The 23,790-nt window shown below is 50.6% G+C and overlaps 1 protein-coding gene across 2 annotated transcripts in view; it reads right to left on the bottom strand.

Moving 5' to 3' along the window:
- Positions 1 to 23,790, bottom strand: part of LOC124032171 (reelin-like) — a 338,397-nt gene that overhangs the window by 251,624 nt on the left and 62,983 nt on the right. For both annotated transcript variants that reach the window (XM_046344341.1, XM_046344351.1), the window contains exon 2: positions 9,185 to 9,292. In XM_046344341.1, the coding sequence (XP_046200297.1) occupies positions 9,185 to 9,292 (108 nt within the window). The remainder of the gene's footprint in view (positions 1 to 9,184; positions 9,293 to 23,790) is intronic.

Here is a 23,790-nt window from a genome sequence, read left to right as displayed (position 1 = left end):
TAGAGCCCCAAACAGCTAGAGCCCCACACAGCTAGAGCCCCACACAGCTAGAGACCCACACAGCTAGAGCCCCAAACAGCTAGATCCCCCACACAGCTAGAGCCCCAAACAGCTAGAGCCCCAAACAGCTAGATCCCCACACAGCTAGAGCCCCAAACAGCTAGATCCCCACACAGCTAGAGCCCCAAACAGCTAGAGCCCCAAACAGCTAGATCCCCACACAGCTAGAGCCCCAAACAGCTAGAGCCCCAAACAGCTAGATCCCCCACACAGCTAGAGCCCCACACAGCTAGATTCCCCACACAGCTAGATCCCCCACACAGCTAGAGCCCCACACAGCTAGATCCCCACACAGCTAGATCCCCCACACAGCTAGAGCTCCACACAGCTAGAGCCCCAAACAGCCACAGGCAGCCCGAACAACAGGAGACAGATCCAAACTACGCGGCCTCCCTCCCCTAGTCCCTGTCACCCAGCTGCACAATACGGCACTGTGTGTATATATGTGTGTGTGTGTGTGTGTGTGTTTGGCCTGATTATACCTCTGAATATTGGATTATAGAGATTATAGAGCCACACCCTGGCCTTGACACTACCATACATACCCCCTACCCACCTGTCCCTGTCCTCGTCCCTGATCCGTGACCACCTTTGTACTTACTGAGCGTGTCACATCAACATCCCGAGCTCGTCATCGTTCCACTTTATTATCATCAAAGAGGTTCCTTTGAAACACTGGCTTTCTGCTACAACACTACCTCATCAATACTCTGGCTTTCCTGGCACTCATGGAAGAGTGTTTTGACTCTCCTCTCTCTCTGTCTCTCCCTCTCCATGTCTCGCCCTCTCTCTGACTCTCACTCTGTCTCGCCTTCTCTCTGACTCGCCCTCTGCCTCGCTCTCTCTCTGACTCGCCCTCTGTCTCGCCCTCTCTCTGACTCTCACTCTGTCTCGCCCTCTCTCTGACTCGCCCTCTGTCTCGCCCTCTCTCTGACTCTCACTCTGTCTCGGACTCTCTCTGACTCGCACTCTGTCTCGCCCTCTCTCTGACTCGCACTCTGTCTCGCCCTCTCTCTGACTCGCCCTCTGTCCCACCCTCTCTCTGACTCGCCCTCTGTCTCGCCCTCTCTCTGACTCGCCATCGGTCTCGCCCTCTCTCTGACTCTCACTCTGTCTCGCCCTCTCTCTGACTCTCACTCTGTCTCGCCCTCTCTCTGTCTCTCCCTCTCCATGTCTCGCCCTCTCTCTGACTCTCACTCTGTCTCGCCCTCTCTCTGACTCGCCCTCTGTCCCACCCTCTCTCTGACTCGCCCTCTGTCTCGCCCTCTCTCTGACTCGCCCTCTGTCTCGCCCTCTCTCTGACTCTCACTCTGTCTCGCCCTCTCTCTGACTCGCACTCTGTGTCGCCCTCTCTCTGACTCGCACTCTGTCTCGCCCTCTCTCTGACTCGCCCTCTGTCCCACCCTCTCTCTGACTCGCCCTCTGTCTCGCCCTCTCTCTGTCTCTCCCTCTCCTGTCTCTCCCTGTTTCTCTCTCTGACTCTCTGTCTCTGTCTCGCCCTCTCTCTGACTCGCCCTCTGTCCCACCCTCTCTCTGACTCGCCCTCTGTCTCGCCCTCTCTCTGACTCGCCCTCGGTCTCGCCCTCTCTCTGACTCTCACTCTGTCTCGCCCTCTCTCTGACTCTCACTCTGTCTCGCCCTCTCTCTGACTCTCACTCTGTCTTGCCCTCTCTCTGACTCGCACTCTGTCTCGCCCTCTCTCTGACTCGCCCTCTGTTTCCCTTCTCTCTGACTCGCACTCTGTCTCGCCCTCGCTCTGACTCGCTCTCTGACTCACCCTCTGTCTCGCCCTCTCTCTGACTCTCCCTCTGTTTCCCCTCTCTCTGACTCTCCCCCTGTTTCCCCACTCTCTGACTCTCCCTCTGTCTCGCCCTCTCTCTGACTCTCCCTCTGTTTCCCCTCTCTCTGACTCTCCCTCTGTTTCCCCTCTCTCTGACTCTCCCTCTGTTTCCCCTCTCTCTGACTCTTCCTCTGTTTCCCCTCTCTCTGACTCTCCCTCTGTCTCGCCCTCTCTCTGACTCGCCCTCTGTCTCGCCCTCTCTCTGACTCACCCTCTGTCTCGCCCTCTCTCTGACTCGCCCTCAGTCTCGCCCTCTCTCTGACTCTCCCTCTGTTTCCCCTCTCTCTGACTCTCCCTCTGTTTCCCCTCTCTCTGACTCTCCCTCTGTCTCGCCCTCTCTCTGACTCTCCCTCTGTTTCCCCTCTCTCTGACTCTCCCTCTGTTTCCCCTCTCTCTGACTCTCCCTCTGTTTCCCCTCTCTCTGACTCTCCCTCTGTTTCCCCTCTCTCTGACTCGCTCTCTGTTCCCCTCTCTCTGACTCTTCCTCTGTTTCCCATCTCTCTGACTCTCCCTCTGTTTCCCCTCTCTCTGACTCTCCCTCTGTCTCGCCCTCTCTCTGACTCTCCCTCTGTTTCCCCTCTCTCTGACTCTCCCTCTGTTTCCCCTCTCTCTGACTCTCCCTCTGTCTCGCCCTCTCTCTGACTCTCCCTTTGTTTCCCCTCTCTCTGACTCTCCCTCTGTTTCCCCTCTCTCTGACTCGCCCTCTGTCTCTCCCTCTCTCTGACTCTCCCTCTGTTTCCCCTCTCTCTGACTCTCCCTCTGTTTCCCCTCTCTCTGACTCTCCCTCTGTTTCCTCTCTCTCTCTGACTCTCCCTCTCTTTCTCCTGTTTCTCTCTCTGACTCTCCCTCTGCCCTCTGTCTCGCCCTCTCTCTGACTCTCCCGCTGTTTCCCTTCTCACTGACTCGCCCTCTGTCTCGCCCTCTCTCTGACTCTCCCTCTGTTTCCCCTCTCTCTGACTCGCCCTCTGTCTCGCCCTCTCTCTGTCTCGCCCTCTCTCTGACTCTTCCTCTGTTTCCCCTCTCTCTGACTCTCACTCTGTCTCGCCCTCTCTCTGACTCTCCCTCTGTTTCCCCTCTCTCTGACTCTCCCTCTGTCTCGCCCTCTCTCTGACTCTCCCTCTGTTTCCCCTCTCTCTGACTCTCACTCTGTCTCGCCCTCTCTCTGACTCTCCCTCTGTTTCCCCTCTCTCTGACTCTCCCTCTGTTTCCCCTCTCTCTGACTCTCCCTCTGTTTCCCCTCTCTCTGACTCCCCCTCTGTTTCCCCTCTCTCTGACTCTCCCTCTGTTTCCCCTCTCTCTGACTCTCTCTGTTTCCCCTCTCTCTGACTCTCAATCTGTCTCGCCCTCTCTCTGACTCTCACTCTGTCTCGCCCTCTCTCTGACTCACCCTCTGTCTCGCCCTCTCTCTGACTCACCCTCTGTTTCCCCTCTCTCTGACTCTCCCTCTGTTTCCCCTCTCTCTGACTCTCACTCTGTTTCCCCTCTCTCTGACTCCCCCTCTGTTTCCCCTCTCTCTGACTCTCCCTCTGTTTCCCCTCTCTCTGACTCGCTCTCTGTTCCCCTCTCTCTGACTCTTCCTCTGTTTCCCATCTCTCTGACTCTCCCTCTGTTTCCCCTCTCTCTGACTCTCCCTCTGTTTCCCCTCTCTCTGACTCTCCCTCTGTCTCGCCCTCTCTCTGACTCTCCCTCTGTTTCCCCTCTCTCTGACTCTCCCTCTGCTTCCCCTCTCTCTGACTCTCCCTCTGTCTCGCCCTCTCTCTGACTCTCCCTTTGTTTCCCCTCTCTCTGAATCTCCCTCTGTTTCCCTCTCTCTCTGTCTCTCTCTCTCTGTCTCTCCCTCTCTCTGACTCTCCCTCTGTTTCCCCTCTCTCTGACTCTCCCTCTGTTTCCCCTCTCTCTGTCTCTCCTCTCTGTTTCCTGTTTCCCCTCTCTCTCTGCCTCTCCTCTCTGTTTCCCTCTCTCTGACTCTCTCCTCTGTCTCTGTCTCCCTCTCTCTGACTCTCCCTCTGTTTCCCCTCTCTCTGACTCTGTTTCCCTCTGTCTCTCCTGTCTCTCTCTCTGACTCTCCTCTCTCTTCTCCTCTCTCTCTGTTTCTCTCTCCTCTGTCTCTGTCTCCTCTCTCTCCCTCTGTCTCACCCTCTCTCTGACTCTCCCTCTGTTTCCCCTCTCTCTGACTCTCCCTCTGTCTCGCCCTCTCTCTGACTCTCCCTCTGTTTCCCCTCTCTCTGACTCTCACTCTGTCTCGCCCTCTTTCTGACTCTCCCTCTGTTTCCCCTCTCTCTGACTCTCCCTCTGTATCGCCCTCTCTCTGACTCTCCCTCTGTTTCCCCTCTCTCTGACTCTCACTCTGTCTCGCCCTCTCTCTGACTCTCCCTCTGTTTCCCCTCTCTCTGACTCTCCCTCTGTTTCCCCTCTCTCTGACTCTCCCTCTGTTTCCCCTCTCTCTGACTCTCCCTCTGTTTCCCCTCTCTCTGACTCTCTCTCTGTTTCCCCTCTCTCTGACTCTCACTCTGTCTCGCCCTCTCTCTGATTCTCACTCTGTCTCGCCCTCTCTCTGACTCGCCCTCTGTCTCGCCCTCTCTCTGACTCACCCTCTGTCTCGCCCTCTCTCTGACTCGCCCTCTGTCTCGCCCTCTCTCTGACTCTCCCTCTGTTTCCCCTCTCTCTGACTCTCCCTCTGTTTCCCCTCTCTCTGACTCTCCCTCTGTTTCCCCTCTCTCTGACTCTCCCTCTGTTTCTCCCTCTCTCTGACTCTCACTCTGTTTCCCCTCTCTCTGATTCGCCCTCTGTTTCCCCTCTCTCTGACTCCCCCTCTGTTTCCCCTCTCTCTGACTCTCACTCTGTTTCCCCTCTCTCTGACTCTCCCTCTGTTTCCCCTCTCTCTGACTCTCACTCTGTTTCCCCTCTCTCTGACTCACCCTCTGTTTCCCCTCTCTCTGACTCTCCCTCTGTTTCCCCTCTCTCTGACTCCCCCTCTGTTTCCCCTCTCTCTGACTCTCCCTCTGTTTCCCCTCTCTCTGACTCTCCTTCTGTTTCCCCTCTGACTCGCCCTCTGTTTCCCCTCTCTCTGACTCTCCCTCTGTTTCCCCTCTCTCTGACTCTCCTGTCCTTGTTCTCTACTTTTCTCTCATTCTCTCTCCCCATCTCTCTCTCCCTCTGTCTCCCCTCATTATCTCTGTCCCTCTCTCTCTTCCTCTCTCTCTTTCTCTCCCTCCCTGTGCTCTCCCCCTCTGGGGACCTCCAGGAACAGCGGCCCCCACGTCTGGTGTCTCCTTTCCCCAGAGATGTGAGCCCCAACCAGGCCAAGGTCTACGAACAAGCTGGGTCTAACTCCCCAGACTACGGCGCTTGCCTGGTCTCCACACTCCCATTCCCTTCAATGGGGCGTTCTGATGGTACAGATGAACTATAGAGGAATAATAAAACAAGAACTGCACCAGTGACTTCCTGCTGGGAATCCTGCTCTGGTGTTCAGCAATGTGTGTTACACTAATACATCTCCCCCCCTTGTGTTTCCTCTGCTACAGGAACCTTTCCATTGTGTTTGTGTATTGGTGCTCCTAAAGGAGACGCACAGAGAGGAGGATGACGAGAAAGAAGATCCCGGAGCTCTTCAGCTGAGACCTGTGTGAATGACTACCCTGCTAAGGTTTGCCCATCAGTCTGGGAGTTTCTCCCAAACTTCTTCTAATGAATGAGTCACAGCCACAGCTCAAGACGTCTTTGTGAAGCAAAGGTGACGCAATGTTGGAGGCCCAACGCTTGGATGCCTCTGCCAAAAATCAGGCCTGCCAATGGCAAGCAGGAGAAAACCCAGATACACTGGTTAAATCCGTTTGGCCTGGAGCCCTGGGACCTGGAGCACTGGGAACAGTTTGGACCTGGAGCCCTGGGACCTGGAGCCCTGGGAACAGTTTGGACCTGGAGCCCTGGGACCTGGAGCCCTGGGAACAGTTTGGACCTGGAGCCCTGGGACCTGGAGCCCTGGGAACTGGAGCCCTGGGAACAGTTTGGACCTGGAGCCCTGGGACGTGAAGCACTGAGAACTGGAGCCCTGGGTACAGTTTGGGCCTGGAGCCCTGGGACCTGGAGCCCTGGGACCTGGAGCACTGGGAACAGTTTGGACCTGGAGCCCTGGGACCTGGAGCCCTGGGAACAGTTTGGACCTGGAGCCCTGGGACCTGAAGCACTGGGAACTGGAGCCCTGGGTACAGTTTGGGCCTGGAGCCCTGGGTAGAGTTTGGGCCTGGAGCCCTGGGAACAGTTTGGGCCTGGAGCCCTGGAACCTGGAGCCCTGGGAACAGTTTGAACCTGGAGCCCTGGGACCTGGAGCCCTGGGAACTGGAGCCCTGGGAACAGTTTGGACCTGGAGCCCTGGGACCTAGAGCCCTGGGAACTGGAGCCCTGGGAACAGTTTGGACCTGGAGCCCTGGGACCTGGAGCCCTGGGAACAGTTTGGACCTGTAGCCCTGGAACCTGGAGCCCTGGGAACAGTTTGGACCTGGAGCCCTGGGACCTGGAGCCCTGGGAACAGTTTGGACCTGTAGCCCTGGAACCTGGAGCCCTGGAACCTGGAGCCCTGGGTACAGTTTGGGCCTGGAGCCCTGGGTAGAGTTTGGGCCTGGAGCCCTGGGAACAGTTTGGGCCTGGAGCCCTGGGAACAGTTTGGGCCTGGAGCCCTGGAACCTGGAGCCCTGGGAACAGTTTGAACCTGGAGCCCTGGGACCTGGAGCCCTGGGAACTGGAGCCCTGGGAACAGTTTGGACCTGGAGCCCTGGGACCTAGAGCCCTGGGAACTGGAGCCCTGGGAACAGTTTGGACCTGGAGCCCTGGGACCTGGAGCCCTGGGAACAGTTTGGACCTGTAGCCCTGGAACCTGGAGCCCTGGGAACAGTTTGGACCTGGAGCCCTGGGACCTGGAGCCCTGGGAACAGTTTGGACCTGTAGCCCTGGAACCTGGAGCCCTGGAACCTGGAGCCCTGGGAACAGTTTGGAACTGGATCCCTGGGACCTGGATCCCTGGGAACAGTTTGGACCTGTAGCCCTGGGACCTGGAGCCCTGGGTACAGTTTGGGCCTGGAGCCCTGGAGCCCTGGGCACAGTTTGGGCCTGGAGCCCTGGAACCTGGAGCCCTGGGAACAGTTTGGGCCTGGAGCCCTGGGACCTGGAGCCCTGCGACCTGGAGCCCTGGGAACAGCTCTCTTTGTGGCTGCATTATGACCTCACTGCCCCCTAAGACAACTCCAACCTAGGCACACTGCACGGTCTCATTTGCAGATATCTCAACTTTGAAACCTTCTCAGTTCCAGTTTTTCTCAGTGCATTAGTTTCCTATGAAACAGAGTTAGTTTCTGTTCTTCTCTGTTGAGCCCTTTGATTGATAATGACCATGTGATTCCTGCCAAACAGGCTTTAGAGTCAGAAGTGAAGAGCTATTGTTTCAGTGTCGTGATTCAGCGTTGTGTTTCAGCGTTGTGTCGTGTTTCAGCGTTGTGTTTCAGTGAGTAAGAATTCAGTCACAGACACATGGAGCCCATGTCCAGTACACACCAAAGACAGAGACACAGCTATCGCATCAAAGCATGCAGTCAGTACATCTTTCACTGACACTTCCAGCCCATGTCCAGTACACACTGACACCTCCAGCCCATGTCCAGTACACACAGACACCTCCAGCCCATGTCCTGTACACACTGACACCTCCAGCAGCCCATGTCCAGTACACACAGACACCTCCAGCCCATGTCCTGTACACACTGACACCTCGAGCCCATGGCTCACACTTATGGTTGACATAAAAATATAATATCACAGAGCAGAGTGACCTTTTGTGGTCTGGAATACATACAGTATGACGGCTTGGCCTGCGTACTAGTTGAGTATAGATCGTTAATAATATGACAGTCAGTCAGTGTATGAAACCGTGTGGGTTTCGTCTTTTTCTCTATTGTCCATTGTTCCAACTAATGTCTTAATGATAGGTCTTCTCTTGTGGGTTTATAATGTATTTCCTTCCCACAGCATTAAACAGAATTTATAAACTGGGTGGTTTGAATCCTGAATGCTGATTGGCTGACAGCCTTGGTATATCAGACTATACCAAGGGTATGAAAAACATGTGTTTTTCCTGCTCTAGTTAAGTTGGTAACCAGTTTATAAACTCAATAATGTTCCCCTATTGGGTGTATGGTGTATGGCCAATATACCACAGCTAAGGGCTGTCCAGGCACTCCACTTTGCGTCGTGCGAACAGGCCTTATTGTTTAAGTATCTCTACAGTATTTCTCATCTCCATTGACATATCTGTTTTCTTCTTTCAACGATCAAACAGTAAGAATGAATGAATCCCAACAATCATCCCCAGACTCAACCCCAGGCTACATCATCCCCAGACTCATCCCCAGACTCATCCCCAGACTCAACCCCAGGCTACATCATCCCCAGACTCAACCCCAGGCTACATCATCCCCAGACTCATCCCCAGACTCATCCCCAGACTCAACCCCAGGCCACATCATCCCCAGACTCATCCCCAGACTCAACCTCAGGCCACATCATCCCCAGACTCAACCCCAGGCTACATCATCCCCAGACTCAACCCCAGGCTACATCATCCCCAGACTCAACCCCAGGCTACATCATCCCCAGACTCAACCCCAGGCTACATCATCCCCAGACTCAACCCCAGGCTACATCATCCCCAGACTCAACCCCAGGCTACATCATCCCCAGACTCAACCCCAGGCTACATCATCCCCAGACTCAACCCCAGGCTACATCATCCCCAGACTCAACCCCAGGCTACATCATCCCCAGACTCAACCCCAGGCTACATCATCCCCAGACTCAACCCCAGGCTACATCATCCCCAGACTCATCCCCAGACTCATCCCCAGTCCACATCATCCCCCATCTCAACCCCAGTTGTATCTATTCTCAGACTCAATTCCAGTCCAATCCATTGTAGCCTGTTAGATCGTCTGGGCTGTTTGTGTGCTTTTGGGTCTGGTATCGTCAGGGGCTGGACTGGTCAATGGACTGACTCTCTCACACACAGTTTTGTGAGGAATACACTGAAGTAATTTCAGTTCCTTCATCTGCATTGATCTGAAAGCAACAGGTGGATGGAAGGGGTTTCACCAGTGACAGCTGATTAAGGAATGGAAAGCCAAACTCCATGTGCTTTTGGCTCAGTAGCAAAGTAGAATAGAAGGTTTGGCTTTGCCTTTCATTGGCTAAACTACACATTGTTGAGGATGGCAAGTACGGGATTGGTTGACTTACCGAATCCGAATGCAGCAGGAGCAGGGATAGGAGCAGACTGAACAGGAGTGGACGTGTAGAGACCGGTCACCAGCAGACCATCGAAATAAGTACTGGTGGAGACAGTCACTGTGGAGAGACAGAAAGAGAGAGATTTTTAATACATTTTCAAACATTTGTTCAACAGTGTGTGCGAGCCGGGGAAGGGGGGGGGTGTATTTTTTCTTTCAACAGGTCTCCTTATCTATATACAGTAGCTAATTGCCCAGTGTGATGTTTCACTATCTGACAGAGAACGTGCTGCACACCACCACTCCTCTCACATCCTCACTGCTGCTAACGAGACTAACCAACCTAACGAGCCTCAGAACACAGGTGTTAACAAGGATTCTAGCAAGGTCGTTAGAGAGGGGAAGGTGAGAAGGAATCCCCTGAGGGAGGGTGGGGGAGGGGAAGGGAAAGTAAGGGGGAGGGCGGGAGGGAGATAGAGAGAGTAATAAAGTGGGTGAGAGAGACAGGAGGGAGAGAGGGGAGCAGGGAGGTAGTGAGGTAGAGAGGGGAGCAGGGAGGTAGTGAGGGAGAGAGGGGAGCAGGGAGGTAGAGAGGGAGAGAGGGGAGCAGGGAGGTAAAGAGGGGAGCAGGGAGGTAGTGAGGGAGAGAGGGGAGCAGGGAGGTAGAGAGGGAGAGAGGGGAGCAGGGAGGTAGAGAGGGAGAGAGGGGAGCAGGGAGGGAGAGAGGGTAGCAGGGAGGTAGAGAGGGAGAGAGGGGAGCAGGGAGGTAGAGAGGGAGAGAGGGGAGCAGGGAGGTAGAGAGGGAGAGAGGGGAGCAGGGAGGTAGAGAGGGAGAGGACATATTTGGATGTGCAGATGCTGTGCAGCTACAGAGGTGGTGGTGCCACACTGTCACAGATGCTACCTGCTATCACTGGGAAGTGTCATTTCACCCAAAAAGAGTAACCCTGGAGCCAAGTAGAGGTCTGAGTCACATACTGTAGAGTAACCCTGGAGCCAGGTGGAGGTCTGACTCACATACTGTAGAGTAACCCTGGAGCCAAGTGGAGGTCTGAGTCACATACTGTAGAGTAACCCTGGAGCCAAGTGGAGGTCTGAGTCACATACTGTAGAGTAACCCTGGAGCCAAGTGGAGGTCTGAGTCACATACTGTAGAGTAACCCTGGAGCCAAGTAGAGGTCTGAGTCACATACTGTAGAGTAACCCTGGAGCCAAGTGGAGGTCTGAGTCACATACTGTAGAGTAACCCTGGAGCCAGGTGGAGGTCTGAGTCACATACTGTAGAGTAACCCTGGAGCCAAGTAGAGGTCTGAGTCACATACTGTAGAGTAACCCTGGAGCCAAGTGGAGGTCTGAGTCACATACTGTAGAGTAACCCTGGAGCCAAGTAGAGGTCTGAGTCACATACTGTAGAGTAACCCTGGAGCCAAGTGGAGGTCTGAGTCCCATACTGTAGAGTAACCCTGGAGCCAAGTAGAGGTCTGAGTCACATACTGTAGAGTAACCCTGGAGCCAAGTAGAGGTCTGAGTCACATACTGTAGAGTAACCCTGGAGCCAAGTAGAGGTCTGACTACATGACTACAGAGTGACTGGACCACAGGACTACAGAGTGACTGGACCACAGGACTACAGAGTGACAGGACCACATGACTACATGACTGACCACAGGACTACAGAGTGACAGGACTACAGGACTACAGAGTGACTGGACCACAGGACTACAGAGTGACAGGACCACAGGACTACATGACTGACCACAGGACTACAGAGTGACAGGACCACATGACTACATGACTGACCACAGGACTACAGAGTGACAGGACTACATGACTACAGAGTGACAGGACCACAGGACTACATGACTACAGAGTGACAGGACCACAGGACTACAGAGTGACAGGACCACCAAAAACATTAGCTAGTATAAAAAGATAACTGGTCTGTCTGTCTGTCTGTCTGTCTGTCTGTCTGTCTGTCTGTCTGTCTGTCTGTCTGTCTGTCTGTCTGTCTGTCTGTCTGTCTGTCTGTCTGTCTGTCTGTCTGTCTGTCTGTCTGTCTGTCTGTCTGTCTGTCTGTCTGTCTGTCTGTCTGTCTGTCTGTCTGTCTGTCTGTCTGTCTGTCTGTCTGTCTGTCTGTCTGTCTGTCTGTCTGTCTGTTTGGGTGTCTGTCTTGGTGTCTGTCTGTCTGTCTGTCTTTCTCAGTGTCTGGGTGTCTGTCTGTTTGGGTGTCTGTCTGGGTGTCTGTCTGTCTGTCTGTCTCTCTGTCTGTCTGTTTGGGTGTCTGTCTGTTTGGGTGTCTGTGTGTCTGTCTGTCTGTTTGGGTTTCTCTGTGTGTGTGTGTGTGTGTGTGTGTGTGTGTGTGTGTGTGTGTGTGTGTGTGTGTGTGTGTGTGTGTGTGTGTGTGTGTGTGTGTGTGTGTGTGTGTGTCCAAATCCCCCCCACAGGTGAATAGATAAGTATGGATCTGATTGGCTTATGAGTCTGGTCCCTTTCATCGTTAGGTGAAAGAGAGGAGTAACACAGCACACACACACACACACACACACACACACACACACACACACACACACACACACACACACACACACACACACACACACACACACACACACACACACACACACACACACACACACACACACACACACACACACACACACACACACACATTTCTAAAGATCAGGGTGGAGGGCCTTTGAAGGTATCCTTAACATTCTTGTCTCCATCTCTGGCTGACTGCTCGCCGAGGGGAATACCAAGAGCTTCATCAACAACGCTCTCATCCTAGACTTGAGTGTGTGTGTGTGTGTGTGTGTGTGTGTGTGTGTGTGTGTGTGTGTGTGTGTGTGTGTGTGTGTGTGTGTGTGTGTGTGTGTGTGTGTGTGTGTGTGTGTGTGTGTGTGTGTGTGTGTGTGTGTGTGTGTGTGTGTACAAAGCAGGTGTTTGCATAGTTCAAGGTTCAGCCAAACATCTGGGTAGAATTGGGGGAGTCAAAATGGTGCCATCACTCAGCTCTGCTACAAATACATATATATATATATATATATATAGAGAGAGAGAGAGAGAGAGAGAGAGAGAGAGAGAGAGAGAGAGAGAGAGAGAGAGAGAGAGAGAGAGAGAGAGAGGGAGAGAGAGAGAGAGAGAGAGAGATAGAGAGAGAGAGAGAGAGAGAGAGAGAGAGAGAGAGAGAGAGCAGAACAAAGAGAGAGAAAGAGCGATATAGAGAGACAGTTAGAGAAAGAGAAAGGGAGGGAGCGAGAGAGAGAGAGAGAGAGAGAGAGAGAGAGAGAGAGAGAGAGAGAGAGAGAGAGAGAGAGAGAGAGAGAGAGAGACGGAGAGAGAGAGAGAGAGAGAGAGAGAGAGAGAGAGAGAGAGAGAGAGAGAGAGAGAGAGAGAGAGAGAGAGAGAGAGAGAGAGAGAGAGAGAGAGAGAGAGAGAGAGAGAGAGAGAGAGAGAGAGAGAGAGAGAGAGAGAGAGAGAGAGAGAGAGAAAGAGAAAGGGAGGGAGAGAGAGAGAAAGTTAGAGAAAGAGAAAGGGAGGGAGAGAGAGAGAGAGAAAGTTAGAGAAAGAGAAAGGGAGGGAGCGAGAGAGGGATATTGAACAGGAGAAAGAGAGACAGATAGACAGAGAGAGAAAACAGTTCAAATCAAATCAAATCAAATTTTATTTGTCACATACACATGGTTAGCAGATGTTAATGCGAGTGTAGCGAAATGCTTGTGCTTCTAGTTCCGACAATGCAGTGATAACCAACAAGTAATCTAACTAACAATTCCAAAACGACTGTCTTATACACAGTGTAAGGGGATAAGGAACATGTACATAAGGATATATGAATGAGTGATGGTACAGAGCAGCATACAGTAGATGGTATCGAGTACAGTATATACATATGAGATGAGTGTGTAGACAAAGTAAACAAAGTGGCATAGTTAAAGTGGCTAGTAATACATGTGTTACATAAGGATGCAGTCGATGATGTAGAGTACAGTATATACATATGCATATGAGATTAATAATGTAGGGTAAGTAACATTATATAAGGTAGCATTGTTTACAGTGGCTAGTGATATATTTACATCATTTCCCATCAATTCCCATTATTAAAATGGCTGGAGTTGGGTCAGTGTCAATGACAGTGTGTTGGCAGCAGCCACTCGGTGTTAGTGGTGGCTGTTTAACAGTCTGATGGCCTTGAGATAGAAGCTGTTTTTCAGTCTCTCGGTCCCAGCTTTGATGCACCTGTACTGACCTCGCCTTCTGGATGATAGCGGGGTGAACAGGCAGTGGTTCGGGTGGTTGATGTCCTTGATGATCTTTATGGCCTTCCTGTAACAACGGGTGGTGTAGGTGTCCTGGAGGGCAGGTAGTTTGCCCCCGGTGATGCGTTGTGCAGTCCTCACTACCCTCTGGAGAGCCTTACGGTTGAGGGCGGAGCAGTTGCCGTACCAGGCGGTGATACAGCCCGCCAGGATGCTCTCGATTGTGCATCTGTAGAAGTTTGTGAGTGCTTTTGGTGACAAGCCGAATTTCTTCAGCCTCCTGGCTGATCTCCGTTTTGACTGATCTCAGTTGTGTTGCACACAATGCATGTCATAAAATTCTGCCCCGTAATGATTGACTGATCGCCATAGTGACTGATCGTCATAGTGACTGATCGCCATTGTGACTGATCGCCATAGTGACTGATCGTCGTTGTGACTGGCTGCCGTTGTGACTGGTCGCCGTTGTGACTGATCTCCGTTGTGACTGACCTCCGTTGTGACTGACCTCCGTTGTGACTGACCTCCGTTGTGACTGATTGCTGTTGTGACTGACTGCCGTTGTGACTGATCTCCGTTGTGACTGATTGTGTTGTGACTGATCTCCGTTGTGACTGACCTCCGTTGTGACTGATTGCTGTTGTGACTGATCTCTGTTGTGACTGATCTCCGTTGTGACTGATTGCTGTTGTGACTGACCTCCGTTGTGACTGATCTCCGTTGTGACTGATCTCCGTTGTGACTGATTGCTGTTGTGACTGACCTCCGTTGTGACTGATCTCCGTTGTGACTGATCTCCGTTGTGACTGATTGCTGTTGTGACTGATCGGCATTGTGACTGATCTCCGTTGTGACTGACCTCCATGGGACTGACCTCCATGGGACTGACCTCCGTTGTGACTGATCTCTGTTGTGACTGACCTCCATGGGACTGATCTCTATGGGACTGACCTCCATTGTGACTGTCCTCCGTTGTGACTGATCTCTGTTGTGACTGATCTCTGTTGTGACTGACCTCCGTTGTGACTGATCGGCGTTCTGACTGACCTCCGTTGTAACTGACCTCCATGGGACTGACCTCCATGGGACTGACCTCCGTTGTGACTGATCTCTGTTGTGACTGACCTCCATGGGACTGATCTCTATGGGACTGAACTCCATTGTGACTGTCCTCCGTTGTGACTGACCTCCGTTGTGACTGCTCTCCGTTGTGACTGATCTCCGTTGTGACTGTCCTCCGTTGTGACTGACCTCCGTTGTGACTGCTCTCCGTTGAGACTGATCTCCGTTGTGACTGCTCTCCGTTGTGACTGGTTTCTCGTTTAGAAACTGGCTGTTGTGACTGGTGCAGTTTGACTGACCTCCATTGTGACTGATTCGCATTGTGACTGACCTCCGTTGTGACTGACCTCCGTTGTGACTGTGCCGCGTTCACTCTAAACGGTCAGTTAAACATATTTTAGTCACAACAAGCACGTTATGACAGTTTTCTCTGAAGGTTAGAAACTGGCTGAAATGGAATTGTGCAGTTTGGATCCATCTCTCTCTAACTCTGTCTGTCTGCATTCCTGCTTCCTGGGAGGCAGAGTGGAAAAGTGCACCAGTTCACAGTGTCAACTGGAGGTAAATCTCTCCTCTCCAGGAGCACTAGCAGAGTGTCAACAGGAGGTACATCTCTCCTCTACAGGAGCACTAGCAGAGTGTCAACAGGAGGTACATCTCTCCTCTACAGGAGCACTAGCAGAGTGTCAACTGGAGGTACATCTCTCCTCTCCAGGAGCACTAGCAGAGTGTCAACTGGAGGTACATCTCTCCTCTACAGGAGCACTAGCAGAGTGTCAACTGGAGGTAAATCTCTCCTCTACAGGAGCACTAGCAGAGTGTCAACAGGAAGTACAACTCTCCTCTCCAGGAGCACTAGCAGAGTGTCAACTGGAGGTAAATCTCTCCTCTACAGGAGCACTAGCAGAGTGTCAACAGGAGGTACATCTCTCCTCTCCAGGAGCACTAGCAGAGTGTCAACAGGAAGTACATCTCTCCTCTCCAGGAGCACTAGCAGAGTGTCAACTGGAAGTACAATCTCTCCTCTCCAGGAGCACTAGCAGAGTGTCAACTGGAGGTAAATCTCTCCTCTACAGGAGCACTAGCAGAGTGTCAACAGGAGGTACATCTCTCCTCTCCAGGAGCACTAGCAGAGTGTCAACTGGAAGTACAACTCTCCTCTCCAGGAGCACTAGCAGAGTGTCAACTGGAGGTAAATCTCTCCTCTACAGGAGCACTCCACAGATTTACAGCACCTCTCCCTCCACCTCAGCACTCCTGTTCTCCTGTCTTCCCTTTTCTTCAGCACTCAGTTGGGCTTTGACCCTGACTCCTCTCTACTGCACTCCTCCCTTCTCATCCCTCTCTTCTCTTTCACCTCAATCTGAGTAAGACACTGTTCTCTCCACTTCTCATCCCTCTCTTCTCTTTCACCTCAATCTGAGTAAGACCTCTCTCTACTACTGTTCTCCCTTCAGGCACTCAGGTAGATCCTGTCTTCTGACCAACATGGACTCCTCTCTACTGCACTCCTCCCTTCTCATCCCTCTCATCTCTTTCACCTCAATCTGAGTAAGACCTCTCTCTACTCCTGTTCTCCCTTCAGGCACTCAGGTAGATCCTGTCTTCTGACCAACATGGACTCCTCTATACTGCACTCCTCCCTTCTCATCCCTCTCTTCTCCTTCTCATTCACTGGTGGAAAAAAGTACCCAACGGTCCCGACTTGAGTAAAAGTAAAGATACCTTAACTTCTCTCGGGTAGAGGGCAGCATTGGGAATTTTGGATGAAAAGCGTGCCCAAATTAAAACGGCCTGCTACTCAGCCATAAAAGCTAGAATATGCATATAATTAGTAGATTTGGATAGAAAACACTCTGACGTTCTAAAACTGTTTGAATGATGTGTGTGAGTATAACAGTTCTCACATGGCAGGCAAAGAAAAAAATGGCAGGCAAAGAAAAAAATCCAACCAGGAAGTGGGAAATCTGAGGTTTGTAGTTTTTCAACTCATTGCCTATCCAATATACAGTGTCTGGGTCATATTGCACTCCCTAAGGCTTCCGCTAGATGTCTACAGTCTTTAGAACCTTGAACTTTTTGAGGCTTCTACTGTGAAGGAGGGGGGAATGAGAGCTGAATGAGTCAGAGGTCTGCCAGAGTGCCACGAGCTGATCACGCGTGTTCACGTGAGAGTTAGCTGCGTTCCATCGCATTTTTACAGACAAAGGAATTCTCCGGTTGGAATATTATTGAAATTTCATGTTAGAAACATCCTAAATATTGATTCTATACTTCGTTTGACATGTTTCTAATGACTGTAATGAAACTTTTTGACTTTTCGTCTGCTCCTAGTGAACGCGCGTCCTGAGTTTGGATTATGTACTGAACGCACTAACAACAAGGAGGCATTTGGACATGAATGATGGACATTATCGAACAAAACAAACATTTATTGTGGAACTGGGATTCCTGGGAGTGCATTCTGATGAAGATCATCAAAGGTAAGTGAATATTTTTAACGCTATTTCTGACTTCTGTTTGGGTTGTTTTGGTCTCTGAGCGCCGTACTCAGATTATAGCATGGTGTGCTTTTTCCGTAGTTAATAAAAAAATCTGACACAGCTGTTGCATTAAGGAGAAGTGGATCTACAATTCTATAATAAATATGAACTTTACAGAACAAAACATACATGTATTGTGTAACATGAAGTCCTATGAGTGTCATCTGATGAAGATCATCAACGGTTAGTGATTCATTTTATCTATATTTCTGCTTTTTGTTACTCCTCTCGTTGGCTGGAAAATTGGCTGTGTTTTTCTGTGACTTGGCTCTGACCTAACATAATCATTTGGTTTGCTTTCGTTGTAAAGCCTTTTTGAAATCGGACAACGTGGCTGGATTAACAAGAAGTGTATCTTTAAAATGGTGTAAAATACATGTATGTTGGAGGAATTTTAATTTTGGGATTTCTGTTGTTTTTAATTTGGCGCCCTGCAGTTTCACTGGCTGTTGTTGAGGTGGGACGCTACCGTCCCACGTACCCTAGAGAGTTAATTAATAGATAATGACTCAAGTACTCCTGTACTCTTGTACTCCACACACACACACACACACGCACGCACGCACACACACACACACACACACACACACACACACACACACACACACACACACACACACACACACACACACACACACACACACACACACACACACACACACACACACACACACACACACACACACACAGACACACAGACACACACACCAGTGCAGTGTGTCTCTCTATAGGCCTTGTACTCCAGCATGTAATATTGATGTAGAGCTGTGCTACGCCTTCATTGCACACACACACACACACACACACACACACACACACACACACACACACACACACACACACACACACACACACACACACACACACACACACACACACACACACACACACACACACACACACACACACACACACTGGCTGGTGCTCCTGAGCCTTCTACTCCTCAAATATTGATGGTTCTGGGGCTGCCTTACCCTCAACATGCCTCTCCTGGCTTCCTTCTACCCTCTCCTCTCCTCTCTTACCGCCTAATCCCCTCTCCTCACCCCTCCTCTCCTTTTCTTAACCCCTCCTCTCCTCTCCTACCTCCTCTCCTCTCCTACCACCTAATCTCCTCTCCTTACCACCTCCTCTCCTTTTCATAACCCCTCCTCTCCTCTCCTAACACTTCTTCTCCTCTCCTCTCCTCTCCTCTCCCTCTCCTCTCCTCTCCTCTCCTCTCCTCTCCTCTCCTCTCCTCTCCTCTCTCCTCTCCTCTCCTCTCCTCTCCTCTCCTCTCCTCTCCTCCCTGTCCACCTCTCCTCTCCTCCCCATCCTCCCTCTCCTACCCCATCATCTCCTCTCCTACCCCCCTCCCCTCCTCCTCTCCTACCCCCTCCCACCCCTCCGCTGTTCTCCTCTCCTACCCCCTCTCTCTCCTCTCCTACCCCCTCCTCTCCTACAACCTCCGCTCTTCTCCTCTCCTACCCCTCCTCTCCCACCCTCCTCCTGTACACCCCTCCTCCCTACCCCCTCCGCTCTTCTCCTCTCCTACCCCCTCCTGTCCATGTCCTCATCTCCTCTCCCCCCCCTCCCTCCTCTCCTCCCCCTTCTCTCCTCCACTCTTCTCATCTCCTATCCGCTCCTCTCCTCTCATACCCCCTCGTCTCCTCTCCCACCCCCTCCTGTACACTCCCCTCCTCTCCTATCCCCTCCGCTCTTCTCCTCTCCCACCCCTTCCTCTCCTCTCCTCCCCCCTTCTCTCCTCCACTCTTCTCATCTCCTATCCGCTCCTCTCCTCTCCTACCCCCTCGTCTCCTCTCCCACCCCCTCCTGTACACTCCCCTCCTCTCCTATCCCCTCCGCTCTTCTCCTCTCCCACCCCTTCCTCTCCTCTCCTCCCCTCCCTCTCCTCTCCTCTCCTCTCCTCTCCTCTCCTCTCCTCTCCTCTCCTCTCCTCTCCTCTCCTCTCCTCTCCTCTCCTCTCCTCTCCTCTCCTCTCCTCTCCTCTCCTACCACCTCCGGTCCACTCCCCTCCTCTCCTATCCCCTCCGCTCTTCTCCTCTCCCACCCCTTCCTCTCCTCTCCCACCCCTTCCTCTCCTCTCCTACCCCCTCCTCTCCTCTCCCACCCCTTCCTCTCCTCTCCTACCCCCTCCTCTCCTCATCCCTCTCTGAGTCTGACAGGAGAAGGGTCAACCAGCCCACTCTCACAGCTAGCTGCGCAATACACAAACAACATAACAATCCTACAAAGTTTTTAAAAGTATTTTTATTACAATTTAGCGCACACAAAAATGTCTTTATTGGCATTAAGAATAAGACCACAACACTTATAAAATACTATGAGCTGCATGACTGTCTAACTACAGGAAGTAGTTTGTCTCAAATCATATCTACATGTTTTGGTCACAATGCTTGGTAAACAACAGGTGTAGACTAACAGTGTAATGCTTGGTAAACAACAGGTGTAGACTAACAGTGAAATGCTTGGTAAACAACAGGTGTAGACTAACAGTGAAACGGGTCACTACGGTACCTACAGGTGTTATAGAGGGGTCACTACTGTACCTACAGGTGTTATAGAGGGGTCACTACTGTACCTACAGGTGTTATAGAGGGGTCATTACTACTGTACCTACAGGTGTTATAGAGGGGTCACTACTACTGTACCTACAGGTGTTATAGAGGGGTCATTACTACTGTACCTACAGGTGTTATAGAGGGGTTACTACTACTGTACATACAGGTGTTATAGAGGGGTCATTACTGTACCTACAGGTGTTATAGGGGGGTCATTACGGTACCTACAGGTGTTATAGAGGGGTTACTACTGTACCTACAGGTGTTATAGAGGGGTCATTACTACTGTACCTACAGGTGTTATAGAGGGGTCATTACTGTACCTACAGGTGTTATAGAGGGGCCACTACTACTGTACCTACAGGTGTTATAGAGGGGTCATTACGGTACCTACAGGTGTTATAGAGGGGTTACTACTACTGTACCTACAGGTGTTATAGAGGGGTCATTACTACTGTACCTACAGGTGTTATAGAGGGGTCATTACTGTACCTACAGGTGTTATAGAGGGGTCATTACTGTACCTACAGGTGTTATAGAGGGGTCATTACTGTACCTACAGGTGTTATAGAGGGGTCACTACTACTGTACCTTCAGGTGTTATAGAGGGGTCACTACTACTGTACCTACAGGTGTTATAGAGGGGTCATTACTACTGTACCTACAGGTGTTATAGAGGGGCCACTACTACTGTACCTACAGGTGTTATAGAGGGGTTACTACTGTACCTACAGGTGTTATAGAGGGGTCATTACTGTACCTACAGGTGTTATAGAGGGGTCATTACTACTGTACCTACAGGTGTTATAGAGGGGCCACTACTACTGTACCTACAGGTGTTATAGAGGGGTTACTACTGTACCTACAGGTGTTATAGAGGGATTACTACTACGGTACCTACAGGTGTTATAGAGGGGTCATTACTGTACCTACAGGTGTTATAGAGGGGCCACTACTACTGTACCTACAGGTGTTATAGAGGGGTTACTACTGTACCTACAGGTGTTATAGAGGGGTCATTACTGTACCTACAGGTGTTATAGAGGGGTTACTACTACTGTACCTACAGGTGTTATAGAGGGGTCACTACTACTGTACCTACAGGTGTTATAGAGGGGTTACTACTGTACCTACAGGTGTTATAGGGGGGTCATTACTGTACCTACAGGTGTTATAGAGGGGTTACTACTACTGTACCTACAGGTGTTATAGAGGGGTTACTACTGTACCTACAGGTGTTATAGAGGGGTCACTACTACTGTACCTACAGGTGTTATAGAGGGGTTACTACTGTACCTACAGGTGTTATAGAGGGGTCACTACTACTGTACCTACAGGTGTTATAGAGGGGTTACTACTACTGTACCTACAGGTGTTATAGAGGGGTCACTACTACTGTACCTACAGGTGTTATAGAGGGGTCATTACTGTACCTACAGGTGTTATAGAGGGGCCACTACTACTGTACCTACAGGTGTTATAGAGGGGTTACTACTACTGTACCTACAGGTGTTATAGAGGGGTCACTACTACTGTACCTACAGGTGTTATAGAGGGGTCAATACTACTGTACCTACAGGTGTTATAGAGGGGTCATTACTGTACCTACAGGTGTTATAGAGGGGTCATTACTGTACCTACAGGTGTTATAGGGGGGTCATTACGGTACCTACAGGTGTTATAGAGGGGTCACTACTACTGTACCTACAGGTGTTATAGAGGGTTATAGAGGGGTCACTACTACTGTACCTACAGGTGTTATAGAGGGTCACTACTACTGTACCTACAGGTGTTATAGAGGGGTTACTACTACTGTACCTACAGGTGTTATAGAGGGGTTACTACTGTACCTACAGGTGTTATAGAGGGGTCACTACTACTGTACCTACAGGTGTTATAGAGGGGTTACTACTACTGTACCTACAGGTGTTATAGAGGGGTCATTACTACTGTACCTACAGGTGTTATAGAGGGGTTACTACTGTACCTACAGGTGTTATAGAGGGGTTACTACTACTGTACCTACAGGTGTTATAGAGGGGTTACTACTACTGTACCTACAGGTGTTATAGAGGGGTTACTACTACTGTACCTACAGGTGTTATAGAGGGGTCACTACTACTGTACCTACAGGTGTTATAGAGGGGTCATTACTACTGTACCTACAGGTGTTATAGAGGGGTCATTACTACTGTACCTACAGGTGTTATAGAGGGGTCATTACTGTACCTACAGGTGTTATAGAGGGGTTACTACTACTGTACCTACAGGTGTTATAGAGGGGTCACTACTACTGTACCTACAGGTGTTATAGAGGGGTTACTACTACTGTACCTACAGGTGTTATAGAGGGGTCACTACTACTGTACCTACAGGTGTTATAGAGGGGTTACTACTGTACCTACAGGTGTTATAGAGGGGTTACTACTACTGTACCTACAGGTGTTATAGAGGGGTCATTACTACTGTACCTACCTGTTATAGAGGGGTCACTACTGTACCTACAGGTGTTATAGAGGGGTCACTACTACTGTACCTACAGGTGTTATAGAGGGGTAACTACTACTGTACCTACAGGTGTTATAGAGGGGTCACTACTACTGTACCTACAGGTGTTATAGAGGGGTTACTACTACTGTACCTACAGGTGTTATAGAGGGGTTACTACTGTACCTACAGGTGTTATAGAGGGGTTACTACTACTGTACCTACAGGTGTTATAGAGGGGTCACTACTACTGTACCTACAGGTGTTATAGAGGGGCCACTACTACTGTACCTACAGGTGTTATAGAGGGGTCACTACTACTGTACCTACAGGTGTTATAGAGGGGCCACTACTACTGTACCTACAGGTGTTATAGAGGGGTTACTACTACTGTACCTACAGGTGTTATAGAGGGGTCATTACTGTACCTACAGGTGTTATAGAGGGGTCACTACTACTGTACCTACAGGTGTTATAGAGGGGCCACTACTACTGTACCTACAGGTGTTATAGAGGGGGCACTACTACACTTATAGAGGTGTTATAGAGGGCCACTACTACACTTATAGAGGTGTTGTAGAAGGGGTTATAGAGGGGCCACTACTACACTTATAGAGGTGTTATAGAGGGGCCACTACTACACTTATAGAGATGTTATAGAGGGGTCACTACTACACTTATAGAGGTGTTATAGAGGGCCACTACTACACTTATAGAGGTGTTGTAGAAGGGGTTATAGAGGGGCCACTACTACACTTATAGAGATGTTATAGAGGGGTCACTACTACACTTATAGAGGTGTTATAGAGGGGCCACTACTACACTTATAGAGGTGTTGTAGAAGGGGTTATAGAGGGGCCACTACTACACTTATAGAGATGTTATAGAGGGGCCACTACTACACTTATAGAGGTGTTATAGAGGGGCCACTACTACACTTATAGAGGTGTTATAGAGGGCCACTACTACACTTATAGAGGTGTTATAGAAGGGGTTATAGAGGGGCCACTACTACACTTATAGAGATGGTATAGAGGGCCACTACTACACTTATAGAGGGGTTATAGAGGGGCCACTACTACACTTATAGAGATGTTATAGAGGGGCCACTACTACACCTATAGAGGTGTTATAGAAGGGGTTATAGAGGGGCCACTACTACACTTATAGAGGTGTTATAGAAGGGGTTATAGAGGGGCCACTACTATACTTATAGAGGTGTTATAGAGGGGCCACTACTACACTTATAGAGATGTTATAGAAGGGGTTATAGAGGGGCCACTACTACACTTATAGAGGTGTTATAGAGGGGCCACTACTACACTTATAGAGGTGTTATAGAGGGGCCACTACTACAATTATAGAGGTGTTATAGAGGGGCCACTACTACACTTATAGATGTGTTATAGAGGGGCCACTACTACACTTATAGAGGTGTTATAGAGGGGCCACTACTACACTTATAGAGGTGTTATAGAGGGGCCACTACTACACTTATAGAGGTGTTATAGAGGGGCCACTACTACACTTATAGAGGTGTTATAGAAGGGGATATAGAGGGGCCACTACTACACTTATAGAGATGTTATAGAGGGGCCACTACTACACTTATAGAGGTGTTGTAGAGGGGCCACTACTACACTTATAGAGGTGTTGTAGAGGTGTTATAGAGGGGCCACTACTACACTTATAGAGGTGTTA

The sequence above is a fragment of the Oncorhynchus gorbuscha genome, linkage group LG01 (genome assembly GCF_021184085.1).
Source record: "Oncorhynchus gorbuscha isolate QuinsamMale2020 ecotype Even-year linkage group LG01, OgorEven_v1.0, whole genome shotgun sequence".
Taxonomy (NCBI): Eukaryota; Metazoa; Chordata; class Actinopteri; order Salmoniformes; family Salmonidae; genus Oncorhynchus; species Oncorhynchus gorbuscha.
This window is presented reverse-complemented; position numbering and strand designations above follow the sequence as displayed.